This window comes from Xiphophorus hellerii, chromosome 13, assembly GCF_003331165.1.
Source record: "Xiphophorus hellerii strain 12219 chromosome 13, Xiphophorus_hellerii-4.1, whole genome shotgun sequence".
NCBI lineage: Eukaryota > Metazoa > Chordata > Actinopteri > Cyprinodontiformes > Poeciliidae > Xiphophorus > Xiphophorus hellerii.
The window spans coordinates 28,788,776-28,815,136 of NC_045684.1; the positions used below are offsets into that span (position 1 = coordinate 28,788,776).

Consider the following 26,361-nt stretch of genomic DNA (forward strand, 5'->3'; position numbering starts at 1 on the left):
ATTTCTGGTTGCGAATGACAAACACTTGTAGTGATCTAGAATTTATTTTGTTATATCATGATATTATTGTATTTTCTTTTTTACCAGAGGCTAGCATTAGCACTATTACCATAACAACAAATTTTCCTGTACGATAAATTGCCCCAGAAGTTATTGTGATAACCGATAATATTGTTGTTTTGAGACCATTTTCAAGTAATGTATTGGCAATGGCTTCATAATGCAAAAGCACATTCTTGTAGATCAATAAACTATAAATTCTAATGAACATTTAACACTGGAACTGGAAGACATACTAAATATCCAAAATAAATAAACAAAACAACAGAAACAACAAATCAAATGAATGACAAAGTTTGCAAACAAAATTAGCCTTAAAAAAAAAAAGGCTAGTTGAGACCAAAACACCACAGTGATGACTTGGTCATCCAGGTTTGGTAAAACAACAGAGCAAAAAGAGAAATGATTGAGGTTGTTTTAAATGATCATCCGATTAATTGATTTATTGCTTATTGCAACACGCCTAGCTTGCATAACGTGAGAACCTCTTAGCGGTCAATGCCTACTCTGTTAACTATAATGTCAAGCAATAAAGTCCAATGCGAGACTCTGGAGTTGCCCCCTAAGTTTTTCACATGCGCTAACTACCTTTCAAACACTTCCTGCTTAAATATTCTAAGACACACTCATATTGTATGGGTGACAGAAGCGTTGGATGGTAATTTCACTATTTGAGCCTGTTAAGCTTTCTAAAAGGTGGCAGAGGCTGAAATTTAGACGAGGGCGAAAAGGCAGTGTCAATCTCTGTGGTTTCCCACGGTGACTGTCGATTCGAGTGTTTTCCTACACATCTGAACTGCAGGTGGGGAGGACGCATTATCTTGACAGCTATAATATTAAACAGTGTTTAAAAACTAAAAAAAAAAAAAGCTAGTAGAGATGCTGCACAAAACTACATCTGGAGGTGGGCAATGCTTCATACCATCCTTTTGTTTGACGTAGTGGCTTCAGTTTAAGTGGCTGCTTTTTTTATTTTGACTACAAGTAAGTGCTCCTGGTTGCATTGTGCGCTTTATTAAATGCTTTAGCTTCTCATTCATCAGCATGATTGGCCTTTTAATTGCTGCAGATATATCTCCTGTAATAATCCCACAGAGCATGTTTTTATTGTGCCTCTCACCTGCCTTGGGCCACGGGATCAATGCATTAATGTGTTAATTGAGTGGCTGCGGAGGGGCTAATATTGTGGGTTTTCATCATGACGGGCACATAAACGGGTTCCTGACAGACGGCTGTTGTGAGGGTTGTTGTGGATGGCGGTGCGCCAGGTGGTTCCCCCGGCCCGACACACGGCGGGAAGTGAGCCGTCAGGGATGCCTCCATCCCACACCGAGCATGAACTGAAGCAGGGGTGTACCTGTCAAAGAAATCCCCGCGGTTGAGGATATGAAGGGAAACGGTGAACTCCCTTGGTTCATATGAAACCAACAGAGGAGTTTTACCACAAAGTGGTTGATTAAGCTTGCAGAAAAACACATTATGGAAGCTTTATGTAGTTAAATTTAGTTTACCTGATTACAGACCAGGCTCTGGTTTGTCATTTTTTTAGGGTGCATCCACACCAGACATGTTTAGTCAACTTTAACTGTACTCTGATTAGTTTGTCTAGAAAGTACAGTTTGTTTGGGAAGACGTGAATGAGCAATCAAACTCTGGTCCGCCTGAAAACCTTCGTCTGGGTTCGGGTGAAGTGAACTCTGGTGTGGTTCAAATGTACGTGTGAACACCAAGCGGACCGGATACCGCTCCAAAAGCAGGAAGCGAACGATAGTTCAGGGCACTCTGAGTAAATACAACCAAAAATAACCCCAAACATGTTAGTTTAGAACTAGCACTATTAACATAGTGCTATTTCAAGCTTGAGAAATAGCTTGTGGTCTTTTGCCAAAGAGAAAAGAGAAATCCTACAACCACTAAAATCTGTCTTTGTTTCCATTTTATGAAGAAGGAAGTTGCTCTCAAGTCTCCTTCAGAGGTTTTTGTGCTGTTTTCTTCAGTGGTTCTTGGTGCAGCGCCACCACTGGCGAGGGAGGGGAACAGATTTTTCCAAAGAGTTTGGTTCATTTGACACAGTGCAGTAAGAAAGAAAAACCCAGCAGCTGAAAATGGAACAAATGTTGAAACCAGACTATCAGTTGTGGAAATAGCCTTAAAATGCTAACAATTTATTAATTGCTAAATAAATTAATTTATAGAAACAATAACTCTTCTGTGCATGTATAATATATGATCAGTATTTGTAGATCTTTCTGTGGAACGTAACTGCAAAATATTCCCTGGAAATCTGCAGATTCACAGTGTTGTTTTATATAAAGAATAAAATATTTTAAAGACGATTCAGCTTGTGAAGCTGAAATACCCTGTATGGTGGAGAGCAGATGCTCTAGTGACAGAACTACTAGACACAATTTTGGCTGATGTTTCCAAAGCAGCCAATCCAGGCGCAGTTGTTTTCCTTTGCGCTGATTGGCTGTACTCCTCAGAGTGAAGAGAAGATGTTAGCTTCTGTGTTAGTGCTGAGCTGTTTTCTACTGTTCGTATTAATGTATATTTAATTAGTGTCTGAACTTTTAAAATACGCAGTTCTACATGTTATAGGGGAATCTGTGAAGATATGACCAGGGATCGCTTACTATGGAGGTTTTAGGTCAAGTTTCTGAAGGTGAACCTGAAGAGAAGATTTTGAATTCAGCTAATTATTGCTCTGTCCCTTTTCTTAGGAAATCTATTGATTAATAAATTACCCAAAGAAATTATTTGAAAAGCTCTACGGAAAATTTTACTATTCATTTTTGCTTAATTCTCTTGGCTTAAAAACCAGTTTAGGAGATCAGTTTGTATCCAAGTCTATTGTTTTCTATGAACTGATTCTGACTTTTGAGTGAAACTAAAGTTAAAGTGGCACTGATCAGATGATGGTGGTGATTTCTTTATTTATTTTTTGTTCTCTGGTTCTGTTAAGCTTTGATTAGCACATGCATAATCCTGTGGCTTCTTTAAGAATAATTAACTGTTCTGAATATTTATTTCTAGCTTCCCCCGCCTTGAGTAGTTATTAATTATTCACATTTCAAGGTGAAGTCAAAGTATTATGGAGAAAAGATGGTGCATAGCAGGACTTTTTGATCAAGATATTGAAATTGTAAACTGACTTTTATCATTTTCTGCTGATTGTTTGTGTTAATAGGATTAGCGATGTTAGCATTAGAACAACAGCAAAGTTCCCCCCATAAAACCTGCTAAGGGTTCCTGGTGCATTTTGTGTTAAAAATGTTAAAAGTTTACAGGAAATGTAATAACATGACATGTTGTTGCAAGACATTGTTGAGAATACTTGATGGTATCTCAAATTAAAATTGAAAATTGCCCATATCTGTCAAGCTGTAAATACACCAGCAACCTCTGACGCATTTTGTTTCAGTTTTAGTAAACATGACATAAAGTTTACTACCTCTACATCTACTGCAACACATTTTTTTGTATGCGTTTTATTCTCAAGTTTGGAAATACGGCCAAAAATCGGAAACCATGTGAGATGTCAGAGAACTGAAACCAGGCTTTGGCTAGGACCTGCCTGATTGGTGGATTCCTGGAAGACTTTGAGCTTGACTTTCTAGGATATACATGCAGCAGGTGATTGGATGCAATAGACCTTCTCCAGGAAAACGACACACCTTGTGCTTGATGAAAAATTTCAGTTTCATGTTTTGTTGTTTTTATGGTGACAGAGCAGCCTTTCAGTCAATAATTTCATCCCAGTTTTCAGAAGCATGAATCTCCTGTCATGCTTCCATCTGTTTATTCTAGTAATTGACAAATATTTTCTACAGTATCGTCTCTTTAATGTGCAAAATGATATATGGACTCAGTAGGAAAACCTAAATAATCTAATCTGCTGCTGCCGGTTCAGTTGTCCTGACAACCAGAACAGCATTTTTCCAAATAATTTGTGTTCAGCGAACGCACCGCGAAGTCCCGGCAAAACACAAAGAGGAGTTCAGATGTGAAAGAGTTAAAAAGAGGGAAGGTTACTTTCGACTTTTAAGTCTTCACTGCTGAGTAATGATTCTCCACAGGCCACATGGACAGCACGCTGCCTCCTGGCAACTGTGTGTGTGTGTGTGAGATACTGTGGTAGTGTTTGCGGAAGAGGGAGAAACGGTGTCAGTGATACCCAGGGGAGGGTGGAGGGGCGGGGGGTGTTTTGTGAATGATCTTCGTCTGTCCCTGACAGCTGTGTGTATTTGTGTATAAAGTACGGCAGTTACTTTGTGGTTTGTGTGTGTGTGTGTGTGTGTGTGTGTGTGTGTGTGCCGCCTCAGGAGCTTCTCCTCTCTGACCTGCTCTTACTCCACGTGTCACCAGCCATCCGTCTTTGTGTACCAACAGCAGCCTTTTTCACGCTGCTGACAACCACAAGGCACAGTCACGCCTCTCGTTGTTGTTGTTGTTTTCAGGAACAGTCCGCTGGGGAAATGTTTTCATTTCAAATATTAAAACAAAAAGGAGTGAAGAGGAGCACCTCCGCGTTGTCTGGGTTTTCAGAACGGTTGAAAACTTTCAGAAATTTGCAGTGTTTTCACAGCTGATACAGGGCGCTCATGCATGTTTAAAAAGTTTTAAATTTATGTATCTAAAATCAACGCCTAAAAATGTCTTGTATTCTAAAGTTAAATCTAAAATAATATCTATAGTTAAGGCTGTAAAAATATCTTAAATTCATAGAAAATTTTTTATTTGGCCTTAAATATGGTAATCAAGGTTTTACATTTTGTCTTAGCAAGACAATTCAATCTTGTATGTACTGTTTTTTTTTATTTTCTGTCATTGGAGTTCTGTGATTCAAGGTGACCACTTCCGCCGGTAACTAGCTTCTAACATGCCCTGGCTAGCTAGCCAGCTTTTTTACATCTAATATTGGTGATGCGAATGTATCACCAGTTGGCAGGACGATGTTTGTTTTTTGCCACTGACTCATTCTGTAAGCCAGCAGGATCCCACCATCATACCCTATATATATATATACTGTATATATATATATACTGTGTATACAGTATATATATATATGTATGTATGTATGTATGCATACATGCTTTTTTCTGTCTTAAATTTCATTAACAAGGTCTCGTAAAGTTGATCAAATTTGACTTGCTAAAACCTGCAGAAACCCTGCTGATAGTCCACTAAGCACAACTTTCCTTCTTCTGATATTAGTGGTTTTTGATAGAGAAGAAATTATCAATCGATTTTATTGTGATAAATTTACTATTGAAGTAATTGTCAACTAATTTAGTAATCGACTGATTGATAACTGGAGCACAGACCCAAACAAAGGCTATTTGATGAAAAAACTACATATTTTTAAACCAAACCCGTACTAAATACACATACACTTTGTTTTTATGTTGAAAACACGACTGTCTGTACATACCTAAAACTCCTCAACTGGCTTAGTTTTAACTTCACTCAGTTCAAATTCATTAACAGAAATCTATGTTGCATTTTAGACAATAAAATGTTTCTGTTAAAAAATTAATTGAAATATTTGTTCATTTTTAATGTATTTCTAATATTGTTTTAAAAAGTGCTATGTGGTTAAATAAAAAAGCTGTAGAATGGGCCAATTTTTTTTATCTGGTTAATCGTTGAATAATCGGCTGGCCAACTAAAATAATTGTTGTAGCCCAAGTTTTAGGATTTATCTTTTGTCTTTGATAAAAGACTAAAGTTCTGGCTCTAGACTGGCTTATTTGTTTTGGTTTTATCTACCCAGAATGCCCTGCGTTGTAGTCCACTTCCTGCTTTTGGAGGGGACCAGAGTTTGCTTATTCATCCTCACCTCCCCAAACCAACCGGACTTCTTGAGAAAACCAACTAGAGTTGGATTAGAGCGAACTAAGCAGGGCTGATGTGAATACACCCTGAGAAGTTAATAAACACATCCAGATAGTGAAAAGGCCGTGATCTGAATAATTGTACGCTCTGTGTTGCATCTGACTGTACAGTGGCAGAACCAAGCACCTCATGGACAAATGTCAAACTCAGGCTATTGCACCAGGGCACGCTGGAATGTAAAAGTAATTTATTTCTTTTGACATTTACCTTCGAAAATGCTCCAGATTAGCATAGTAATATCCTCCTCGGAGCCTGTGCGGTACGACTGGCTCATTTACATGACGTATGAGGGTTCTGGGGGGGGGGGATTTTATGGAATAAAGTGGTTAACCTTTAAATAGGTGCAGTTGTTGATACTCCAAAGGTAGAGACTGATGCTCCTTTCCTCCTCTTATACACATTTCACCTTTGATCTGCACAGGAAAAGGCTAATGGCTTAAATATCGAGCAGAAAGACGGCAACATGAGCAATGCAGGAGCTGCTCCAGGTTCTTCACTCGTATAGGTTAGATTATAACGTTTCCTTAAGTCATACAGTGCCAGTTTTAGGGCCTTGTGATTTCTGCAGAGTGGAAAACAGACGGATTCGCAAAATTTAATCAAATGAAAAGGGATCCACAACAAAGTGGTAGTTTTTGAAGTATTTTGACTGCTGCATCCTCCTGAACCTGCCGTTACCTGGTTAGGTAGGGGTTAGCTTTACTTCTTTGTTTATAAAGACAGAAAATAAAGATTAGTGATGCTGGAAAGGCTTCTTGCAACACCAGAACTTTCCTTCGGTGGAGATGTGTGTGACTGATGGAAGAAATAAAAACAAAGGTCCTGTTCATTAGAGGGATCAATGTTTTACTTTGTAATTTTCTTTTTCTTTGAGACTTATTTTGCTGAGTAAAAGCATTTCCCACAAATGTCCATCTTCTCCATATCAGTAGGCCCTATAAATTAGTTTTATTTTTAGTGTTTAGTTTTTTCCCTGCCAGAATCCCACTTTTTCCATTTTTATTTTTTTGAATTCCTCCTTTTCCACTCTACCCATATCATTAACCCCCCAAAATGGGTAGAGTGAACGGAAACAATTCGACAAGTAAATAGCCAAATAGTTGCGTATTTGCTGCTGTTGAAGTTGTTTCAGCAGAACATCGAGTTCTTTCACAGGATGTTTTTGAAGTGTTTCGCCATCATTAAAACTAAACATCTCATAAAAAAATTTCACATTTGAAAGAAAAATCTACCTTTTAAAAATGTTTGAGTTGAACTCAACAGAAATAGTTGTCTCATAAAGAAATTGTAGACATATTCCCCCTTTTTGTGTTGCTCAACCAAAGTCCAAAGTTTTTATACATTTTCCTCCCTTCTTGAATATTGAAGTAGCTCAACAAAATCTCCACTGAACTCTCAGCTCTATTTTACTGATTTTAGTTGAATGCTTAAGAGTTGGCATGCATCAACGGCTCACGTTTGCTCACTTCTTCTCCGTGTTTTTGATGCGACTCTAATCTATAAGTTGTCGTCTTGTGTATTCTTGCGCCTTCTGTCAATCCATAAACATGAACATTGAGCTAAGCTTCAAGTTTTTGTAGTTTTCTTTTGTTTTTTTCCCCAACAGTTCAGTTCTGGTGCTGACCTGTGATGGACTGGTCATCTCCTTCTCACCTACAGGAGCGATTATTTTGGGACTAACGTGAAGAATCCTCAACGGATGAATATAGCTTTTAACCTCCGTCTGCCATGGAGTATGCTGCACATGGGAACGTTGGTTTTTGGTGAATCTTGAGTTAGGTTAGCTTTTTGGCACTTTGGTTGCTTTAAATTTAAAACATTTTCCACTCACTTTTTAATGGGTGTTGTTCACCCCCAATACATTCCTTCAAAACGTCGAAAGTTTTAGGGTTTTCTAAAAGACTGGCTTCATTTGTTTCCTGGATGTTTAAGCAAGCTAAGACAGCTAACTGTAAATCAGAGCTTTTTCCTCGAATACTGTTGGGTGGTTCTTCAAGTTATTTGAAATGGATTTTGTAGAAACAAGTGAGCAATTCTCTGACAGGGTGCATTTTTATTTTTTCCAGTTGTGCAAAACCAGCTGATTGATTGAGCTGTAATAAGTTTTCAGCTGTTTTTGTTTGTTTGTTTGTTTCATGCCAACACTGGCATCCTTAAATCTGGAGGATATTTGGCAGGTTTCTGATCATTCTGAGGGAACAAACTTTGTAACGTAAAGCTAATTAATTTCCATTTGCATGATGGTTTGTTTTTCTTGTGTCTCCATCAAAGTCTGGATGAAAAAAGTCCTCAGACTGGTGCTTTGGTCTCAACTAGTCCTGTTTTGGTCTCAACTAGTCCTGTTTTGGTCTCAACTAGTCCTGTTTTGAAAGACACTTTTGTTTAGAGACTTCCATTTTATTTGTTGTTTCTGTTGTTTATTTATGTTGAACATTTAAAATGTCTTGCAGTTCCAGTGTTAAATGTTCGTTAGAATTTAAGGTTTTATCTTTGAGAGAGTGTGCTTGCATTATTTTGCCCGTTGCCATTATGAAAACGGTCTTAACACATTATTCTAAAACATTATTAGGTGCGTCCTGATGCACCTTTTTCACCCACGATACGAAATCAGCACAAATCATACATGATTTTATGACTTATTTTGTAGGGTGGGATGTTAGAAATGGCTTCATCAGGTGATGTTGCTCAGAGAAGATAGTAACAACAATTGATTTGAGAACAACTGAGACATTTCTTACTAACTAATGGGTCTCCCAGAAGGATATAAGCGTAGCTGGATAAAAATTGTGGGGTGGACTAGATGATGGAGCGGAGCGCTGCTATTGTTGTGCTTAGAGTTTAGATGCAGACTGAAAAAATCCGCTACTTGTTTTTTAGCTGACATCAGACTAGGATTGTTTATCATTTATCGTGATAAATCTCGCGTCATGACAAAAAATGTTATTTGTTTCTTTTTCCACAATAAATTTCAATAATGATGTTTAAAGTCCCTCAGTACTGTCTGGATTATTTTTTACTATTTTCTCCACTGTTTGGTCAATGAAAGTATTAATATTAGTGAATTTGAAAGTACAGCTAAATGCAGTCACTGGATACAGTTTAGTGATAACAGTCACACTTTTCTTAAGTGACATTTATAATACTCTTCTCACAACGTGAGTGTTTTTCAAGTGCCGTGCGGTAGCAGCGATAGTTACCTGGAAAAGGAGGAGTAAACAGCTCTTATTACCACTTTTATCGTCATCACAATAGAACCACAAAATATCGTGATAAAGCTGAAAGGGGAGAGTTTGTATGTGAAGTGTGCTGGTATGTCTCCTCACTTCTGATTTGCAGATTTGCATCAGAATGAGCAGGTGTTCTGCAGTATGCAAATAACCGACCTCACTGGTTCAAACGGTTCTGCTCCGTTCATCCGTCACACGGCCGCTAATGTTGATTCTAACGACGTTAACCGTATTACTCCTACATACAGTTATGTCAGTCGGCTTTAGATTCTGTTTCCTTCAGATGGTTTGTTGGGGTGTGTGTGTGGGTGTGTGTGTGTGTTATCAGTATTGTGTCTCTCACCATGAGACAGTCGGTGTCAGAGCCAGGTCCTTAAGTGGTTCTGCCTCATTCAGCAGCGTGTGTATTTTTGGCATCTTAGTGAGTGACACACTTTCCGTAATGGGTCGTCCAGGGTGCCGGTGGTCATCCTGAATAAGCATCCTTCCCAGCAACGCGTTGTCATGACGTAACCGCCGTCGCCTCGCCTTGGAGTCACCGCTGCCCAAGAGCAAGCTGGATAAATTCAGAGGCCTGATTTTATTCCATCAGCTTTCTCCTTAAAAACTCAAAGTTTTCCAGGACGATGGAAATCCAATTGCTGGTGGGGGGGAATAAATAAATTACACATCAGTTCGAAAGACTAAAAAATAAACCAAACTGAAGAATATAATATCTATAGTTTCAGCATGTCATACACAATATCATTCCAGTTAGCAATAGTTTTCCCTCATTACTCACCGTTTTTATTTATTTCTGTTAACAAAAGTGTTGTATTTCAGTAAAAGTTTTATTTTGTTAGCTATAGCCATCTAAAATAACCTTGTGTTTTAGTACTTATTTATTAAAGGTATACTCTACATGCTGGTCTTACTCAGAGCCCTTCAGGTAGCTCCAAATAAAACAGCAGCCACCTCCACTCGCTCCTTGGAATCAGCCGCTGTCACCTGGAAATAGAAGTTTAGGCTGACTGCTTGACAGCTGGCAGTCTGGGTGGATGTTCACTCTTTGGCGTGTGCAGCTGTAATGTTGAACTGACAGGCCTGGCAGCAGGGAACCTGCTTTTATTTTTATTGGATGGCCTCGGTGAGCTGTTTTGATCTACCTGATAGGACTGTTTTTCTGCCTTATTTCCCACTCAGTGCACAGAATCTTTCAGCTGGTACTGATATGTTTATTATTATCCACCAGGCAGTGTTGTGCGCCAGTCAGTGCTGTTAAATTGAAAGTAAGATGAGTTCCTTTTAATGGAAGGATGTGTGAATTGATTTTTTTTTTTAAGCCTTTACATGAGGATGGAGTTTTTAAGTTCTTGTGTGGCTTCCTGACCCATCAGAATGTCTGTCTGGTTTGTATTTCTCCCTGTTGTTAAATTTCTCTATAAAATTGAAGCTTTAGAAAAAAAACTTGTGGGGTTTTTACAAATGTTTTGCCGTCAGCCTAAAATTGAACAGATCTGATGGTGTTTTTGCCTTTACACCCCACACACACGATTCATTGTTCACAAATATAAATGCGCTCACGTCAGGCTCACTGCACGCTCTGGGTTTTGGCACAAATTTAACATCATATACAGAAGGTTGCTCTTAAAGGCTGAGAGATCAAGCAGTGGGGCTTTTACTTGATGCATAACATTGGTGCATTATTCTCTGAAAATGAGCCCTTATAGATGGATTTTATAAAAACTGACACAGGTAAACTTGGTTTAAAGAGCACCTTCCCAATCGTCTGTTTTGGGGTTTGCGATCTGCGCCGAGGTGAACGACGAGATGCCGCAATAGCGGGGACGGCACAATTGTTTTTATAAATGCCATCTTTGGGCCGTGCTGTGGTGGTGCAGCGGGTCAGCACGCCCCACGTTTGGAGGCCTTAGTCCTCGACGCGGACGTCGCGGGTTTGACTCCCGGTCCCGACGACCTTTGCCGCATGTCTTCCCCCCTCTCCTCACCCTCCTTCCTGTCTGCCTACTGTCGAAAAAATACGAACCACTAGCGCCGCAAAAACTCTTTGGAGAAAAAAATGGAAAAAATAAATAAATAAATGCCATCTTTGTGTGAACCTACTTGCTGTGATAGTCAGTCACTTTGCTGCGTTTGCGCCTTGAATTTTGTCATATTGTAGGGCCATTTGAAACTCGTTTCATCTTCCAAATTCCACTTTTTCCGTTTTTGTTTTTAATTCCAATTTTTTTCTATTTTAACCATATTTATTAGCCCATATTTATCAACCCAAAAGTATGTAGTTGTGGCGAGAATTAAAAACGTCGAACAAATCCGTAGAAGTTAACATTTACTGAGAATCCGTTTGACAAATATAGCAAACTGCTGTGGTTCAACAGAGCAGTTGTTCTACAAGGTATTAGTGTGTTTCTGCTCTGCTTTACCAAAAATGAGCAGTTTGATATTAAATTATTTTCTTAACAGAATATCTGATTCTAGACACATAGCAATAAGCACTTTCAACTCTTGCTTCTACTGATTTATTATAAAGTCCAAGAGTTAGCAGACGTGACTAGCTGCAGCTAGCTAGCTTCTTCTCTATGTCTCTGTGTTGTATCTTTCTAACTCCAGTCAGTGGACAGAAACTGTTCTTCTGTTTCATAAAACTTGCTGACACTGAACTTTACGCCAAGGTTTGAGTTATTTGTTGTTGTTTTTTTGCAAAGGAAGAAGTTGTTGTTGTTTCAGAGCCTTTTTTTCACCATGGCTAAGCTGTTAGCAGAGCAGATGTCGAACCCCGCGTAACCAGGTATCTACAGGAGCTGCAGTGGCCAAAACACTACAGAAACTACCCTTCAGCCTTACCTTACCTATCAGATATCATCTAATGTTGTAAAATTCCACATTTTAGTGTGGATTTCATTTTGTTTATTAAATTCCATGAGCCCATTTGTGTTTTCCGTAATGTGGAAATCATAGTGCCCTAGATGTGGATAATGAAGAAATTTCTATATACCTGCACCTTCTCAGGCCAGGTTCAATGTGTCAACTGTCTTTACTATCGTTGTTACTGGTGTATATAAAAAAATCCTATTTAAAACTAAGAAACAAATGAAACTTAGCCTGGTGGGAGGGCAACTCAAGCCTGGCGGGCTGCCAGGCTCATAGCACACTCGGGGAAACCCTGAATTCCAGTTTGTTTGTATTTTAGTTTTTGGTGTTCTCATCCCAGTGTGTCAGATCCCATCCGTCTCTCTCCACTGAGCATTTCTAGAAGTTGTCGTGAACAGCTGGGTGAACATCTGGGTGAGTGAGGTGCCTCTGCTCCGCGTGGATGACGTCGGCGGCACCACCTCCTCTACGCTGTACTGCCGTAATCTTCACTTTTACTCCGAGTCATGGAGCGGTCAGAAGGGAGGTGGAGTTGTTTTTTTTAATTGGTTCAGATTAATCTCTTAATTAAGAACACAACCTTTAATTTGTCTTGCTTATTCAGGCTCACCGTTTGGACATAACAGTAAGATAAATGTAATTATTTTTCTTGTGATATTGTTGCCTTTACACCTTAAACGTACACATCCACTGCAGCTTTTCTTCCTGTTAAAGCTTATTGAACAGTCGCCACTGCGAGAGAGTTTGGAGTGCATTTCTGTGAAAGTACAACTGATTGTATCAGCTGAACAAAATCTTGATTCATATCAGCCTTCCAACCGCACTGCAGCGCGGCGAGCTGAGCCATGATGAATGGAACGGATGAAGCTGCTGCTGCTAACCCGTCTCCGCTCCACAGCCAGCAAACACGATTTGGACTCGGTTCTTTTAGTTGATTTTCTTTAAAAGAAGAAAATCAAGAAAACCCCGGTTTTCTTCTGCTGGGAGAAAACCGGGGAGGGGTTTGAGGAGACGGAACACAGGAGAGTGGAAGTGAAGAGATTCAAAGAGAAATCGAAGAGATGGTTTAGCTTCAACTCACCTGAGTTGTGGGTTAGAAGCTCTGTGGCATATTAAAATAATAAAAGGATGCAGGTCGTATATTGTATTTAGTTTAGTTAAATGAATGTTTATACTAAGTTGGAGCTACAAGTATTATTTTGGTATTATAAAGAATTTTTAAAAGGTAGATTTTCTCTTATGTTAAAAACAAGGCTATTAGTTCTGCACATAAAGTTTGAGTTCTTCATAAAATGAGGGGGAAGCACTTTTTAACACCTTAAACCACAGCAATCTGCTTCATTTGTGATGCAGAGCAACAGGAAATATGGACCTCTAGCTATTGATTTGTTAAAAAATATTCAGTCACGCTATAATTGCATACTTCTTGGATTGATAAATGAGGTTAAAATGGAATTCGGAACAATGAAAACAATTTCAAAAGGTGGAATTTGGGGGGGGGGTTATAGACAGCGGGATCTCCCATGTCACAGTGACGCGCTGCGTATGACTCCACCGGCGGTCTTAGACGGCTCGCGCTGTAGCCGGCGTGTCGTGTTGCGTGTTTGTGGGGCTCCCAGGCAGAACAATGGCGTGTGCGCGCGCACGCGCCAAGCCGAGGCCATGTGGCGGATTAAATTGGCAGCAGTTGTTTATCGTCTCTCCCCTCGTGGTCCATCTGCTGCACTCGGCCCTGCCGACTAGAGCGCCGCCTTCCCGCTCCACCCTCCTCACCCTCACCTTCCGTCGTCGTGTGCGTCTGACGCTCACACATGCGCGCGCGCCTCTGAATCGTTGCGATATCCACCGTTGGCCCGGGCCGTGACACAATATTCTCAGTTCAGCATCCTCTGCCAGCGGGCTTCCCTTTATGCAGATTAGCCATGTGCTAATTTTGGTCATTTATTTATTGTTTAACTGCGGAGGAGGAGGAGAAAAGAGAGGAGAGATTTCTCTTGAAGTGACTGATGACTGGGCAGAAACACTGTTTGGTGCACAGAAAGACTCAGGATTAGATGTTGAATGCTTTTTTTCTTTTCATTTTAAAACAGAGGAGTCCCAAACAGTTTTCATGTCAAACGTTTTTAATGTTTTGCCACAATCACCAGCAGCATCCTTTTTATTTGGACTTATCTGATCAAATCAAGATGGAGTGATGCATAATTGTCATTGTACAAGTTGAAAGGATTATTTTTAGTTGAGCGTTGTGTATTTGTTTGCAGTTCACCTTTTCCTGGACTTAAAGCAGCAAGTTTCTGAGGTCTCAAGCAACTTCGGACTTAGAGATTCTGAATTATAGGTCTGGACTTTGACTGGGCCATTCTAATATACAAGTATGCTTTGATCTAAATCCGTTTGTTGGAACTCCACCTGTATGCTAAAGGTGATTACATTCTCCACAAGAACAGAGAAATGTTTTCGTTTATTAAGGCTGCAAGATCTAGAACAAGGTTGTTTCTGTCCAGGACATTTCAGACTTCATCTGTAAAAGTAAGCCAGTAGTGTGTCAAGTAGCGTTGTGCCCAGCTTCCCAAACTGTATTTTTGTTTGTCAAATATGTTAGATTTGCTTTACAGAGAAAAGAAAATCAGTGAATAGGTGAATTTACCCTGAATAATTCAGAGTTGCAGTCCACAGAAAAATCTGTGAATTTTCAACCTCAATTCGGTGGGGGTCTACTGCATCCCCAGAGCATGATGCTGCCACTACCAAGTTTCATGGTGTGTTCAAAGTGTTATAGTTCAGCTTTTTGAATATAAAACAGTTTCAATTAGTCATAGCAAACTAGAGTTTGATGAGATTTTTTTTTAGGTCTTTTTTGCCTTTCTTGTGTGTTTTTTATGAATGCTTCCTCACTGGATCGGCATCATTTCCTCTAAAAAGTATTTTTTGAATTTTATTTTGAACCAAGTTTGAAATGAGAAACTTCTTGTTTAATTATTGTTTGGATGAGACGCAAAATGGTGAAGGTGTAATTTGACTGTAAAATGACAAACTCTACAACACCGCAGGCTTTTCAAAAGTAGCAGCAGAACCGACAGGCGGATCGTTTGTCTCGTCAAAGTTTCTCACAGCTTGGAGAGTTTTTTTTTCTGAGTCTGATTGTCGTATTAATGAAGGGAGATGAGTGATGCTGCTCACCTCCAGCCTCCGACATTTCTCTCTGATCTCTGGCTTCCTGTTCAATACCAGCTTACATGTTCAACATATTAATATCAGGCTGCAGCTAACGATTAATTTAGTAATCAAGTATTCTGTCGATTATTCTGCCGATTTAATCGGATAAAAACAGTTGGCGCATTCTGCCGATTTCCCATTTAACCACTTAAGCTTATTTGTACAGTATTAGAAATGCACTTAAAGCTTTTTGCCTTTGTTGTGTGTTTATCTGAATGATCAATAATCAAAAACTAATTTAACAAAATTTTCACATAAGAACCTAAACATTTTATTGCATAAATTTAATATTTCTGTAGTGTACGCCTGATCTGTTGACTATTTTTTCGATTAACCAATTAACAGCAAGGGGTCTTAATAGTTTATTTAATTTTTTAACCAGGTGAAGCTCAAACTGCCACTTGTCCAAATTTACATCTTAAATGCAAGATGTATATATTTTTCTACAGTTCTGGCTTAGTTACAGGAGATAACGTCTCTCCTTCTGCCTTGTTGTTTCAGAAAATAGCATGTTTTCATTTAGAGTCTGTATTCTCCATTTAATTATTGTTTGGTTACTGATGGTGTCAGTAACCATCAGTAACACAACTTCCTGTCCATCCAGGAAGTTGTGATCACTTTATTAAGCTCCAGACATGAACAACCATGTTACAAATATAAATATGGTGTTTCAACACAGATCAACATTTTCTGATTAACGTTTAAATTAGTCTTGGGACGATGGCGGTGATAGTGGTAGGAGTTTGGAGTTTGTCCCTTACCTTTTTTTTTTTAAAAGTATATTTAAATTGGTAACCACGTCTGAACAAAATTGTCTTTCATCAGTCTCAACTGTGCAGTTAGATCTTCCATAATGTAATCACGATTATTAGTCCAAATTCAGATATTTTGCACAGATTTAAAATGGCAACGTTTCCACACATTTGACCAATCGCCTTCATGTTTTCTGTATCTCCTCCTTTTTCTGACCAATCACTGAAACATGGCTGAATTTTGACCAATCCCATCAGCCTCCCTCTAATTTAAATTCCTGTTTCACAATGTCTCTTGAAAGCTGAACCTTCATTGATTAGTGAGAGGAATTAATGTGTGACTCTAATCGGAAACATTTAGCCTTTTCTGTGTGATTTGCTCCTACGGTGTAAACAGTTCATGTTGACTTGAACGACCAACACGGAGGTCCTTTTTGTGTTTTGACCTCTCCTCAGGACATGATTTTACTTGCATTATGGGTGATACTTCAAGAACTTGAAAATGTTATTTACACATCAAATATTAACGATGCTAAAATCCTGACTTTTTGGGGGGGTGGGGAAGGTTATGTGCAGCAAATTAGATTTCTTTTTTTTGTAAGACCATCTTATGGCAAAAATAAAGCTGAAAAAAGATTTGTCAAAATGTGGTCAGTAATATTAGTCCACAGTAATCACAAAAACAAAAAAACACAAACAAAACAAAACATGTCAACATCCTGACTTAACAGCGAAGCTTCTGTTCTTGTTTCTCTGCTAATTCAGTGACCCAACTAAAGAGGAGCAGAGCCTTGGAAAGCAGCCAATCACCTCTATTCAAGATGTGATGGGATTCAACCCATCTAATGCAGTTCTCTCTGGGAATCTGAAGAATTTCTACTAGTGGGTTAGATTTAAAAAAAAAAAAAAAGAAATCAAAATACATGCCAGGAAAATGCATCTTGTGTTGGGCAGCTCTGGCAACAGGTAGGACCCGACTGGCATGGGGGAATAAACGCCCCCAGGAAGAAAAGATGGAAACACAGTGAGTGACATCGTTGACGAGAAGGAGCCAAACAGTTCGACCGTTTGGCTATTTAAAGTTGGACCAAAAAACAAAGTGGTGTGTGTTTCAAGGACGCAAAGCTTCACTATCCCAGACCAGTGAGTCCTATGCCTGTGCAGCGGAACTGACTCGGTGCTCACAGAATTGGACATTTTTTCTTTCTTGAGTGAAGACAATGTCTATTTTATTTATTTAATTAATGTCTTTGAAAGCTGCTGATGTTTGCAGAGAGGATATAAAGAACAGAAATTTATTTTCTTTCTGAGCATAGACGTCTATTTTATTGGGGGTTTTTTTCCCCTTAACTTTTCACTGTGCAATATTTTTTTGTCTCTTTATTCTTTTTTTTCTCTGTTTATAACTTTAAAAAAAGCAATATTTAAAATGAGCTAAGCAAAGGAGAGATTTTGAGAATTCATATTTCAATTCCTTTTTTTTGTTGTTTCACATCAACAAAAGTTTATGTTCATTTGTGTTCCGTTCTCCTGTAATGCTTGACGATTTCAGCTGAAAATATACCTTCTATTTATCAAAAGCAGACGCATAATGTTTGATGTCATGTTCGACTTTTAAAAATAAAGCTCTTAAAATAATAATAAAAAAATTTCCCTTTGACATCTCACTTACAATAAGAAATTTTACTGGATGATAAGTTGTCCCAGAAATTATCATGATAAACGATAAAATTGTTGACTTGGAGACCATTTTCACCTCGTATAGTGATAGTAGTACAACAATGCAAAAACACATTCTCACAAGCTTTAAATTCCAACAAATCGGAACATTTGAAATATCCAGTATAAGATGTATACATTTTAAAGTCTGTAAACAAAATTAAAGTTCAAAAAAGGACTAGATGAGACCCTGACTGAAGACTGTCATCCATTTCTTGGTCGAGAGAGAAAAGAAAAAACCTATAAATCATGCAAATGGAAATTATTGAGCTTGTTTTAATTTATCATGCGATTAATTGACTTGCTTATTGCAACATGCCTGTATATACATTTGCATATATATGTATCCACATACATGTAAATGCACATTGAGTTGTAGCATTAGCTCTTAGGTATGCATTGTGTTCAGCAGAGAGAGGACCGGGGACAGAAACTCTTAAGGTCGGCTAGTTTTATACATTAGCCCTCTGTAGCGCCACCCTGAGGCTAAAAGCCTCAGTGTGATTTCTCACCTGACAGTCCAGTACTGTATACTCGGTTGGATTGGAGACCAAAGTTGAGAGATTTGTTACATTTTCAAAAATGGGAGTGGCATCAGATTTTAGTGGTTGTATTTCTCGTTTTGTCTTTGATGAAACACGGCGAGCGCTCCATCTCTCCCGTTTGTTTCGGTTGTGTTTACCCAGAATTCCCTGCACTATAGTCATCTTCTTATTTTTAGAGCGGCCTCCGTTTCACATGTGCATTCAAATAGCAAAGTTCACTTCACCATATTCTGATTCATTTTCATAAAAATTGGAAAACGGAGTCTCTGTTTTGAGGCTGCACAGTATATGTGGTTGACTTGCAGAAAGTAGGTCATTGGTTCAAATTCCAGTGTTGGGTTTTTCCGTGTGGCGCCATAGATTCTCCCCAGGTACTCCAGCTTCCTTCCGCAGCTCAGAAACCTGACTGTTAGGTTTAGGGATTAGATTTTTTGTCAATATCTGATATGCTGATATACTAAAACTCATTTGGCCAATAACCTATACAATACCAATATTTTTTTCCTACACCTACTTACTGAAACTATATGGCTTCCTCTACTGTGGAATCAAAATACTGCAGTATCTTTGTCAATTTAGCCTGCTACCAAATGCAAATGCTAAAAAGGAGGCTGAAAATGATGTAACACTTTCAACTTGTATTATGTTTAACATCAAAATTATTCATGACATCTGCTCTGTCTAAGACAATGACAACACTCAAACAGTGCACATTTGACGTTGTGCTGTGCTGCAGGCATCTTTGTCAGTGGTTTGTCATATAAAAAAACTATTATATCGGTGAATTATTTTTGACAGATTTGGCGATGTCCGATATTATATTTTACAGCTACCTTGTGTTTGTGTCACGTATAGTTGGGTGTGTAGTTTTTGTAAATAGCAAAATGTGTTGCAGTTATGATGCTTCCCGCTGTAACACCGTAGAAGTTTCCGCTGCACAAGACTTAAACTCATATTTTGTGTTTGGGAATAACATTTGCGATTCCTTCCTGTTTAAATGCAAACTTCCAAATCCTGACCATAGATGTGTGTCTGACTCTTTCCCTGCTGAGCCTCAACACTGCGACAGGTACATAAAGCTGCTGTAAAAATATTCTCAGTGCCAGAAGAACATCGACCCAAGTTGTATTTAGGGAGAGGGTTTGTAAATTATACGGCCGTTGTGATCTCCAAGAGGTTTTGTCTGAATGAGAAACAGATTTCTTTTCTGTTTCCTCTCCCCAATTTTTTTTGTCATTGTGCTTTATAAGTAGTTTGCGTACTGCCTGTTTTTTCACATGGCATCAGAGGATGCTACACAGCTGATCTGTGCCACATTTTACCAATGACACCGGAGGCTCTGTCCAAGCAGCTCATTACGAAAGACTGATTGTGTGTTTCTGTTCAGTTAAGAAGAAAAAAAAAGTTGCTTTAGAGTGTGAGGCGATCATTGCCTCAGTTTTACACGTGCACCTGCCTGAAATACACTCTGCTCTCCAGCGCTCAGCTGAGCTGCTGTATTGTTTGGCATGGTGTCAGATGGGGTGTGTGTGTGGTGGGGGGTTATGGTGTCCTTCCTTCCAGACTGGGGTTAAAAGTGCAACAGAGGTCACAGGAGACTTCCTAGCAGGGCTTGCTACCTCTTCCTCGCTCCTTTACCCCCCACAGAGTGGTCCGTAATGACCCCAGGGACCATAGTAACACATATACACACACCCCAAGCCTTCTCTTTCCTGGACACACACTCACACACACATTCTCCTGAACCTGGAGGAGCTCAGGAGAGTGTGGCCTGGGGCAGGCTAGAGGGAAAATGTGGAGTGGAATATGTTATCTTGGATAATGTTGGTTGACCGCACTTACAGCTTGTTGATTTATGCCAACACCTAGAGTGTTTCCCGACACAAGGTTCTCCTGCTGCGATCCCCTCTACCCCTCCCATTCCCCCTCTCGTCGCTGCTCTGTCATTCATGAGATGCCAAGGCCTGCTGCTTTCTGAAAGCCCAGGAAGAGCAGGGCCTGGCCCGGGTTCAAACAGCAGTGCAGCTGGGACCTGTTACATGTTCGGCAGGCTGCCCTCTCTTCTCCCACCCCCACCCCCACACACCCCCCAGCTATAAATAGCAACGGCGGTTGTCTCTCTCAACCGAGGCAAAGAGGTATTTTTGGGGGGAGAAAGAGGAGAAGGAGGAGGGGGAAAAAAACACTCACAGATTAATAACCGTGGGAAGCAATGAAAGCTTTGTGTCTGCTACCCGAGGTCAGCGGGCCGAGAGGTGTCGCTACTTCAAAGCCTCTCTTTGTGGCTCGTAGCTTCAGATGGTTCTGTGGTGGGTTTGATGGGAACATGTAGGGGCTGCCAGGGATGTGATGAGCTGACATTAGATTTCAGATTCCTGGTTCATTTTCACAAGAACTTCAAGGGTCTTTAGTACTTTTGCGACTGCTGGAGGAGGGGTGTGTTTTTTTTTTTTTTTTGAGGCATTTCTTTAAAGTCCCTCAAACGTACACACACTTTATGGGCCTTTGCTCCAGCTGTTTACAGATGAGAGGTTGCATCATCCAGCTCAGTCACGCTGGCTTGCGAAACTTCGCGGCGCTCCAACCCGACCCGGGTCCAGCTGAGAGTCGGCGGGCCCGACTCCAGACGCCGCAGACAACTTCCACTTCCCTAACAATATTTTCACAGAAACTCTCCCCAACGTGTCTGCTGTAACAGTATCCACCCACTGGCACAATGATCTCCTGGGCAGGAAAAATGCTCCTGGCGGGTGTAGTGGGCCCATTCATTCATTCTTAGCCAGTTTCCCCCCCCCTTTCTACTGGGAAAGCAAATCCACTTGTGTTTTGTTTTTCTTTCTTTTCTTTTTTTTTCATTTTTCTTCTCCTTCGGCATTTTGTTCTATTTTTGTTTGATTATACTGTGACGGGTTTATGAGATGATCCTCACAAGACACTTGGTTGTCATGCCATTGCCTGTATTTGTCAATGAGGAGTTTAAGAATGCGAAATGGAAATGGTTCCAGAAGTAGGCTTTAAAACCTTGTTTTCAGGGTCTGTTGTATCAATGCTTGTTGATATGATTGTAAAATCTGATGGTGACTGTCCAATAGTGACAGTAGACGCTGTAAAATCCGATAGTGACATGAGACACTGTAAATTCTGACACTGATGGTAGATTCTGTAAAATCTGATACTGACTTTACAGTATACTTTAGAGTCTTTACAGAGTGTAAGACTATAAAGATTAAAAGTGTTGGTAGATACCGCAAAGTCTGATGGTGACTGTAAACACCATCCACCCCAACAAGTTTTTTCTTTACTCTCTAACGTCATAGTGACATGTTTTCTTCATGTGTCCTCCAGCCTCCCAGCCCGATGGACCAGGTAGGGAAGATGCGGGGCCAGCCGTACGGAGGGCCTAACCCCTACTCCCAGCATCAGCAGGGCCCTTCCTCTGCTCCGGGACCCCAACAGGGAGGCTCCTACCCAGCCCAGAGCTACGGAGCTCCGGGTCCCCAGAGGTACCCAATGGGGATGCAGAGCCGCACACCGGGCACCATGGGTGGTATGCAGTATGGGCAGCAGGTCAGTATTGCACCAAAACCATCTTTTTGAAACAGCGCAAATATCTGTTATATTTCTATGTACAATACATGCACATTTTAAACTCAACAAATGTCATCTCAAAGCGTTTTACAAGACAAACTGCTCCAAATATATATCCAATTATATAGAACCCAATTTGGTCTAAATTCAATATAAATTAATTTAATTTGTTCTGGTGCAGCCCAAACTAATGCTTGGGTTTGTAGCAAGAATTCCTACGAACTGTGTGGGCTGTTTGTTTGGAACTTAACGAGGAAGATTAAATGATGCTCATAATGTGGCCGGACCGTTTTGGAACCAGTGATTAGGCAAGGTGATGTTAAAAAAGTTGCTGTAAACTTTTATCTCCAAAAAAAGAAAGTATTAGGGGTCATTTAATGGACGTAGTTTGCAGAATTTGATATTTGATTCTCAGAATACTGTTTGAGAGTTTAATCCTCTCCTGCTGACAGTGGTTGCTATTTTATGAAAACCACTTGCATAAAAATTTATTTGTGGATTTGCACATTTTTTTGTGGAACATAACTCCAAATAACTAGTAGAAAGTTGGAGGATTCATGGATAATTTCATAGAGTATATCTAATAAATTCTAAAGAAAATTCAGCTCAGAAAGCTGGAATACTTATGAGCAGTGGACCTTACCAAGCTCCGCCCACAACCGACCCACTTGACCGCAAGTCTCACAAACAAAGCCTTGTTGCGCGTTGTTTCTATGTAAACATGACTCGATTAGTGCATCATTTCTACTGAATTTTTACAATATATCAGCTTCTACAATGGACAGAGGAACTAACAAGTTCATGTCATCATCTGGGAGGAGGTTACTGGTTTCTCAGTCACAAGCTGGTTGCAAACCTGAGGCCAGCAGGTGTCAGTCAGTTATGGTAGATCTGAACTTTGACCTCAATATGAGAAGCTACAGACTGATAGGAGGAACCAAAGAGCTCTGTAAAGGTAAAGGCAAATCTTCTGAAGTTGGGATATAATTAATTTAATTTCACATAATTACCACGGTAGAAGCCATTTGTTTGTTAAAATTTCATGAAATATATTTGTTCTATTTGATGTTTGTTGTGAATGACGTAAACTCACAAACGAACGAGGTAATTAGTCCAACGTTTAGAAACTACAGCGGCTGTAATGAGCCACAGCAAAGGGAAACAAAGGTAAAATAACCTGAACAGGTGATGAACTCAAAACCACTCCTACCTTTTTACTCTCTCTCTCTTTGTAGTTTAAGCACACCTGTTACCATGGCAACCACCTGCGCCCCGCAAGACGAGCAAAGATTACGTTAAAAACATAACATTCAGTCCGTTACGATATCAAGTTTCCAGGCTTGTTATTTATTTCTCGATTATTAATCAGCGCTTCCCTGAACACAGCGATGGTTGACTGACTAGCTGTACTTGGTGCTAACGTGGCTAACACGAGTAACAGTTTAGTCCAAAGCCTTTTCTGCTAAAATAAAATCTTTAGTGTATGTCAGATACAGACACATTGGATATTGATCTGTTTAGCTAACGACTGTGTAGCAGACAGGCTTCAAGGTGAAGAAGTTGTATCAGGTCTGTCATTATGCTGTACTTAGCTAACGGGAAGCTAAGTGTGTTTGTGAGATGGCCACGCACGTGACCACGTAGAATGGGCATCAGCCAATGAAAAGCAGCCCCTCTGGTAAGGTCTATTCTAATTGAGAACGTTTTTTTAAAGCAGCCAATCCAGGAATTCATTTCCCTTGGCTCTGATTGGCTGAAGCCCCAAAAGTGGAGTTAAGAAAAACTGTAGATATTAGTTTATGTGTTACTAGCTAATGCAGTCTCCACTGTGAACATTAACGCATATTAAAGTATATTTGATGTTTGAACTATTAAAATAAGTAGCTCCAAGTGTTTTTAAGAGTGATGCTATCTTTTCGTGGGAGACTCTGGTCCATAAGCCCCACAAATCCTGGGAGTCAACTCTGCACACATTTGTTTGGGGGAATACCAAATATAATAATCTAACTTGTAATGTACTAAAGTCAATACAAACATACACAACATGTTGTCCACCTTCTAAAACATTTTTATGCCGCAATAAACAACAAGCCTCATCAAAGATAGTACCAGCATAAACGTCTTGATTGTCAATAACAAGGCAGTGTTTATTGCAATGCCTGCAAATTTTTATTTTTATTTTATTTTTTTGCAATATTGATATTGGGATAATAATAAATTTGAGATAGATTTTTCCGCTCTAGCATTTTTTTATAACCTATATACGATGAATGTAAAGACCAACCTGAAAGTGACCAGAAAACACCTGAAAATTTAGGATGCAATCACGTTTTTTGTTGTTGTTGTTTTTTTGTTGTGTTTTTTTTACAGTCAACTCTATTTCACGCATGAAAAACAAAAAACAAAACTGGAGAACATTCCCGCTGTGCTGCCAGGCACAGTGGGGCAGCACCTTCATCCAATTGAACACTGTAAACATCCAGTTTGCACTTGCTACTTCCACATAGCCAGGAAACAGGCCCTTGTTGAACTCTTCCCAGCCAGACAGCCGTCTCAACAGAGAAACGCACGCAGGGAATCCCGCCGAGCGAAGGCTTTTCTTCTACGTCCGCCGCCGGTGGTCTCGTGCCCATTGTGCGCCGTGATTATCTCATACTGGCCTGGCTGGTGTCTGACCATGAACTCGATAAGTGCCCTGCAGAGAAGAAAACAGCCTCCCTGCCTTCGTCGGCGTGATACAATACAGCCACTTGATGTTGTTTTAACACGCCGCAAATTCTTTATTACCATCTTCTATTTTCTTTGAATCCTTGAGTAGTTTAGTTCCACCATCCCTCATCCATCTCACAAAGCAGACAAGCCTCTTTTTCTCTCTCTCTCCTTTTTTTTATATGCAAGTGTTTCCTCACAAGGTCAGAGTTTTCTCCTTGCCTGCTTTTTGAGCGTAATGAAATGAAAATGCAGAATATAAAAAGGTTCATTTTTATAGTTGGAAGAGATGAAGTCCACATTTGGTTTTTATTTTCCTGGGACTAATTTAAAACACCACGCTTGAAATATTTTGACAATTCTCACCTCTGTGAGTTGCTTACTCCACACTCTGCCATATAAACAGCTTCTGACTATCAAAGTCTGAAGAAGCATTGTTATAATGATACAATGCTATAATGTGGAGCACCTTACTCTGTACAACTAGGTTGCTTTGCTGCAACCTGTCATCTGGCTACAAACTCATGCTTTTCATGTACGGTGGCCCAGAAGGGTCATGCCATTTTTTCTATGCCACAACAATGGAAAAAAGTCACAATGCAAGTTAAATCAGCTAAAGCAGAATTTATGCTAAAACTGAAGTTAAGCTAAAATCATAATTTTTTAATAAATCAGAATTTATGCTAAAACAGAACTTGTGCTAAAACCAAAGGTATGCTAAAGGTATGCTAAGGTTTGCTAACAAAAAAATGCATGCTGAATCTGAAGTTATGCTAAAACAGAATTTCATGCGTCTTTTTCCCACATTGGAAGTAATGCTAAAGCTGAAGTTATGCTAGCAAGTTTATCATAACTTGTTCTTGTAGTATAAATTCCTCTTTAGTAAAAACTTTGATTTAGCATCAATGTTGGTTTAACTTCTGTTCTAACTTTTGTTTTGTACAACAAAAAAAGTTGTACAAAACAAATTAAAGTTACGTTAAAATTATGGACATAATTAGCTGTAAATGGGCTGAAGAACTGAAAAGAATTTCTGCCATTTTAGCAGAAATTGCTTTTTAGCAAAAAATCTGTTTTAATATAACTTCGGTTTTATCGCACATCTGGACATTGTATAGAACAGCCTTCAAAATATCCCAAGTTTTAACATTTAGAGATGCACTGATTTCAAAAGCTTTGACCTCCTGAAATGAATTTTAGCCAGTTAACTACAAGATACACGAAAGAACCTTAAAAATGAGAATGCAAAAACACAAAATCTCACCAAGTAACTTTGGTCTAGTTTGTAGCGCAAATATCTTAGTACACTTGAAATAATGCAAAATTACTTAAAAGTAACTTTTCAGCAAAACATGGTAGCTTGTTTTAAGTCAATAATTCCTTAATATTGATGAACAGTTTCTAGTTCCACTGGCATATTAATTCACTTATAATATTTTGTTACAGGTGAAATAATCTGCTTACATAATTTAAAATGAGCTTGTTAATTTCCATTTTGATGATTAATATTTTTTGAAAGTCAATTTTGTTTTCGGAAATATCACAACCCACTTCATTTATGGTTTTGGTTGTAAGTGGAGCTTTGTTTTTTGTTTTTTTGTTTTTTTATTTATTTATTTATTTTTGTTGTGTTTAATTATGGATATTATTAAAACATCTTCCAGTTTCAGTGTTAAGTGTTTTTGCAAAATAAAAATTCATTGGTCTATGAGAGAGCGAATTTGCCAATATCAGTTTATTAGTGAAAAATGGTCTCAAAACAACAATATTAGGGCATGC

The 26,361-nt window shown here is 39.3% G+C and overlaps 1 protein-coding gene across 2 annotated transcripts in view; it reads left to right on the top strand.

The window, feature by feature from the left end:
• arid1ab (AT-rich interactive domain 1Ab) overlaps positions 1 to 26,361 on the top strand; it is a 90,990-nt gene that overhangs the window by 7,006 nt on the left and 57,623 nt on the right. For both annotated transcript variants that reach the window (XM_032580084.1, XM_032580083.1), the window contains exon 2: positions 21,631 to 21,852. In XM_032580084.1, the coding sequence (XP_032435975.1) occupies positions 21,643 to 21,852 (210 nt within the window). In that variant the 5' untranslated portion in view covers positions 21,631 to 21,642. The remainder of the gene's footprint in view (positions 1 to 21,630; positions 21,853 to 26,361) is intronic.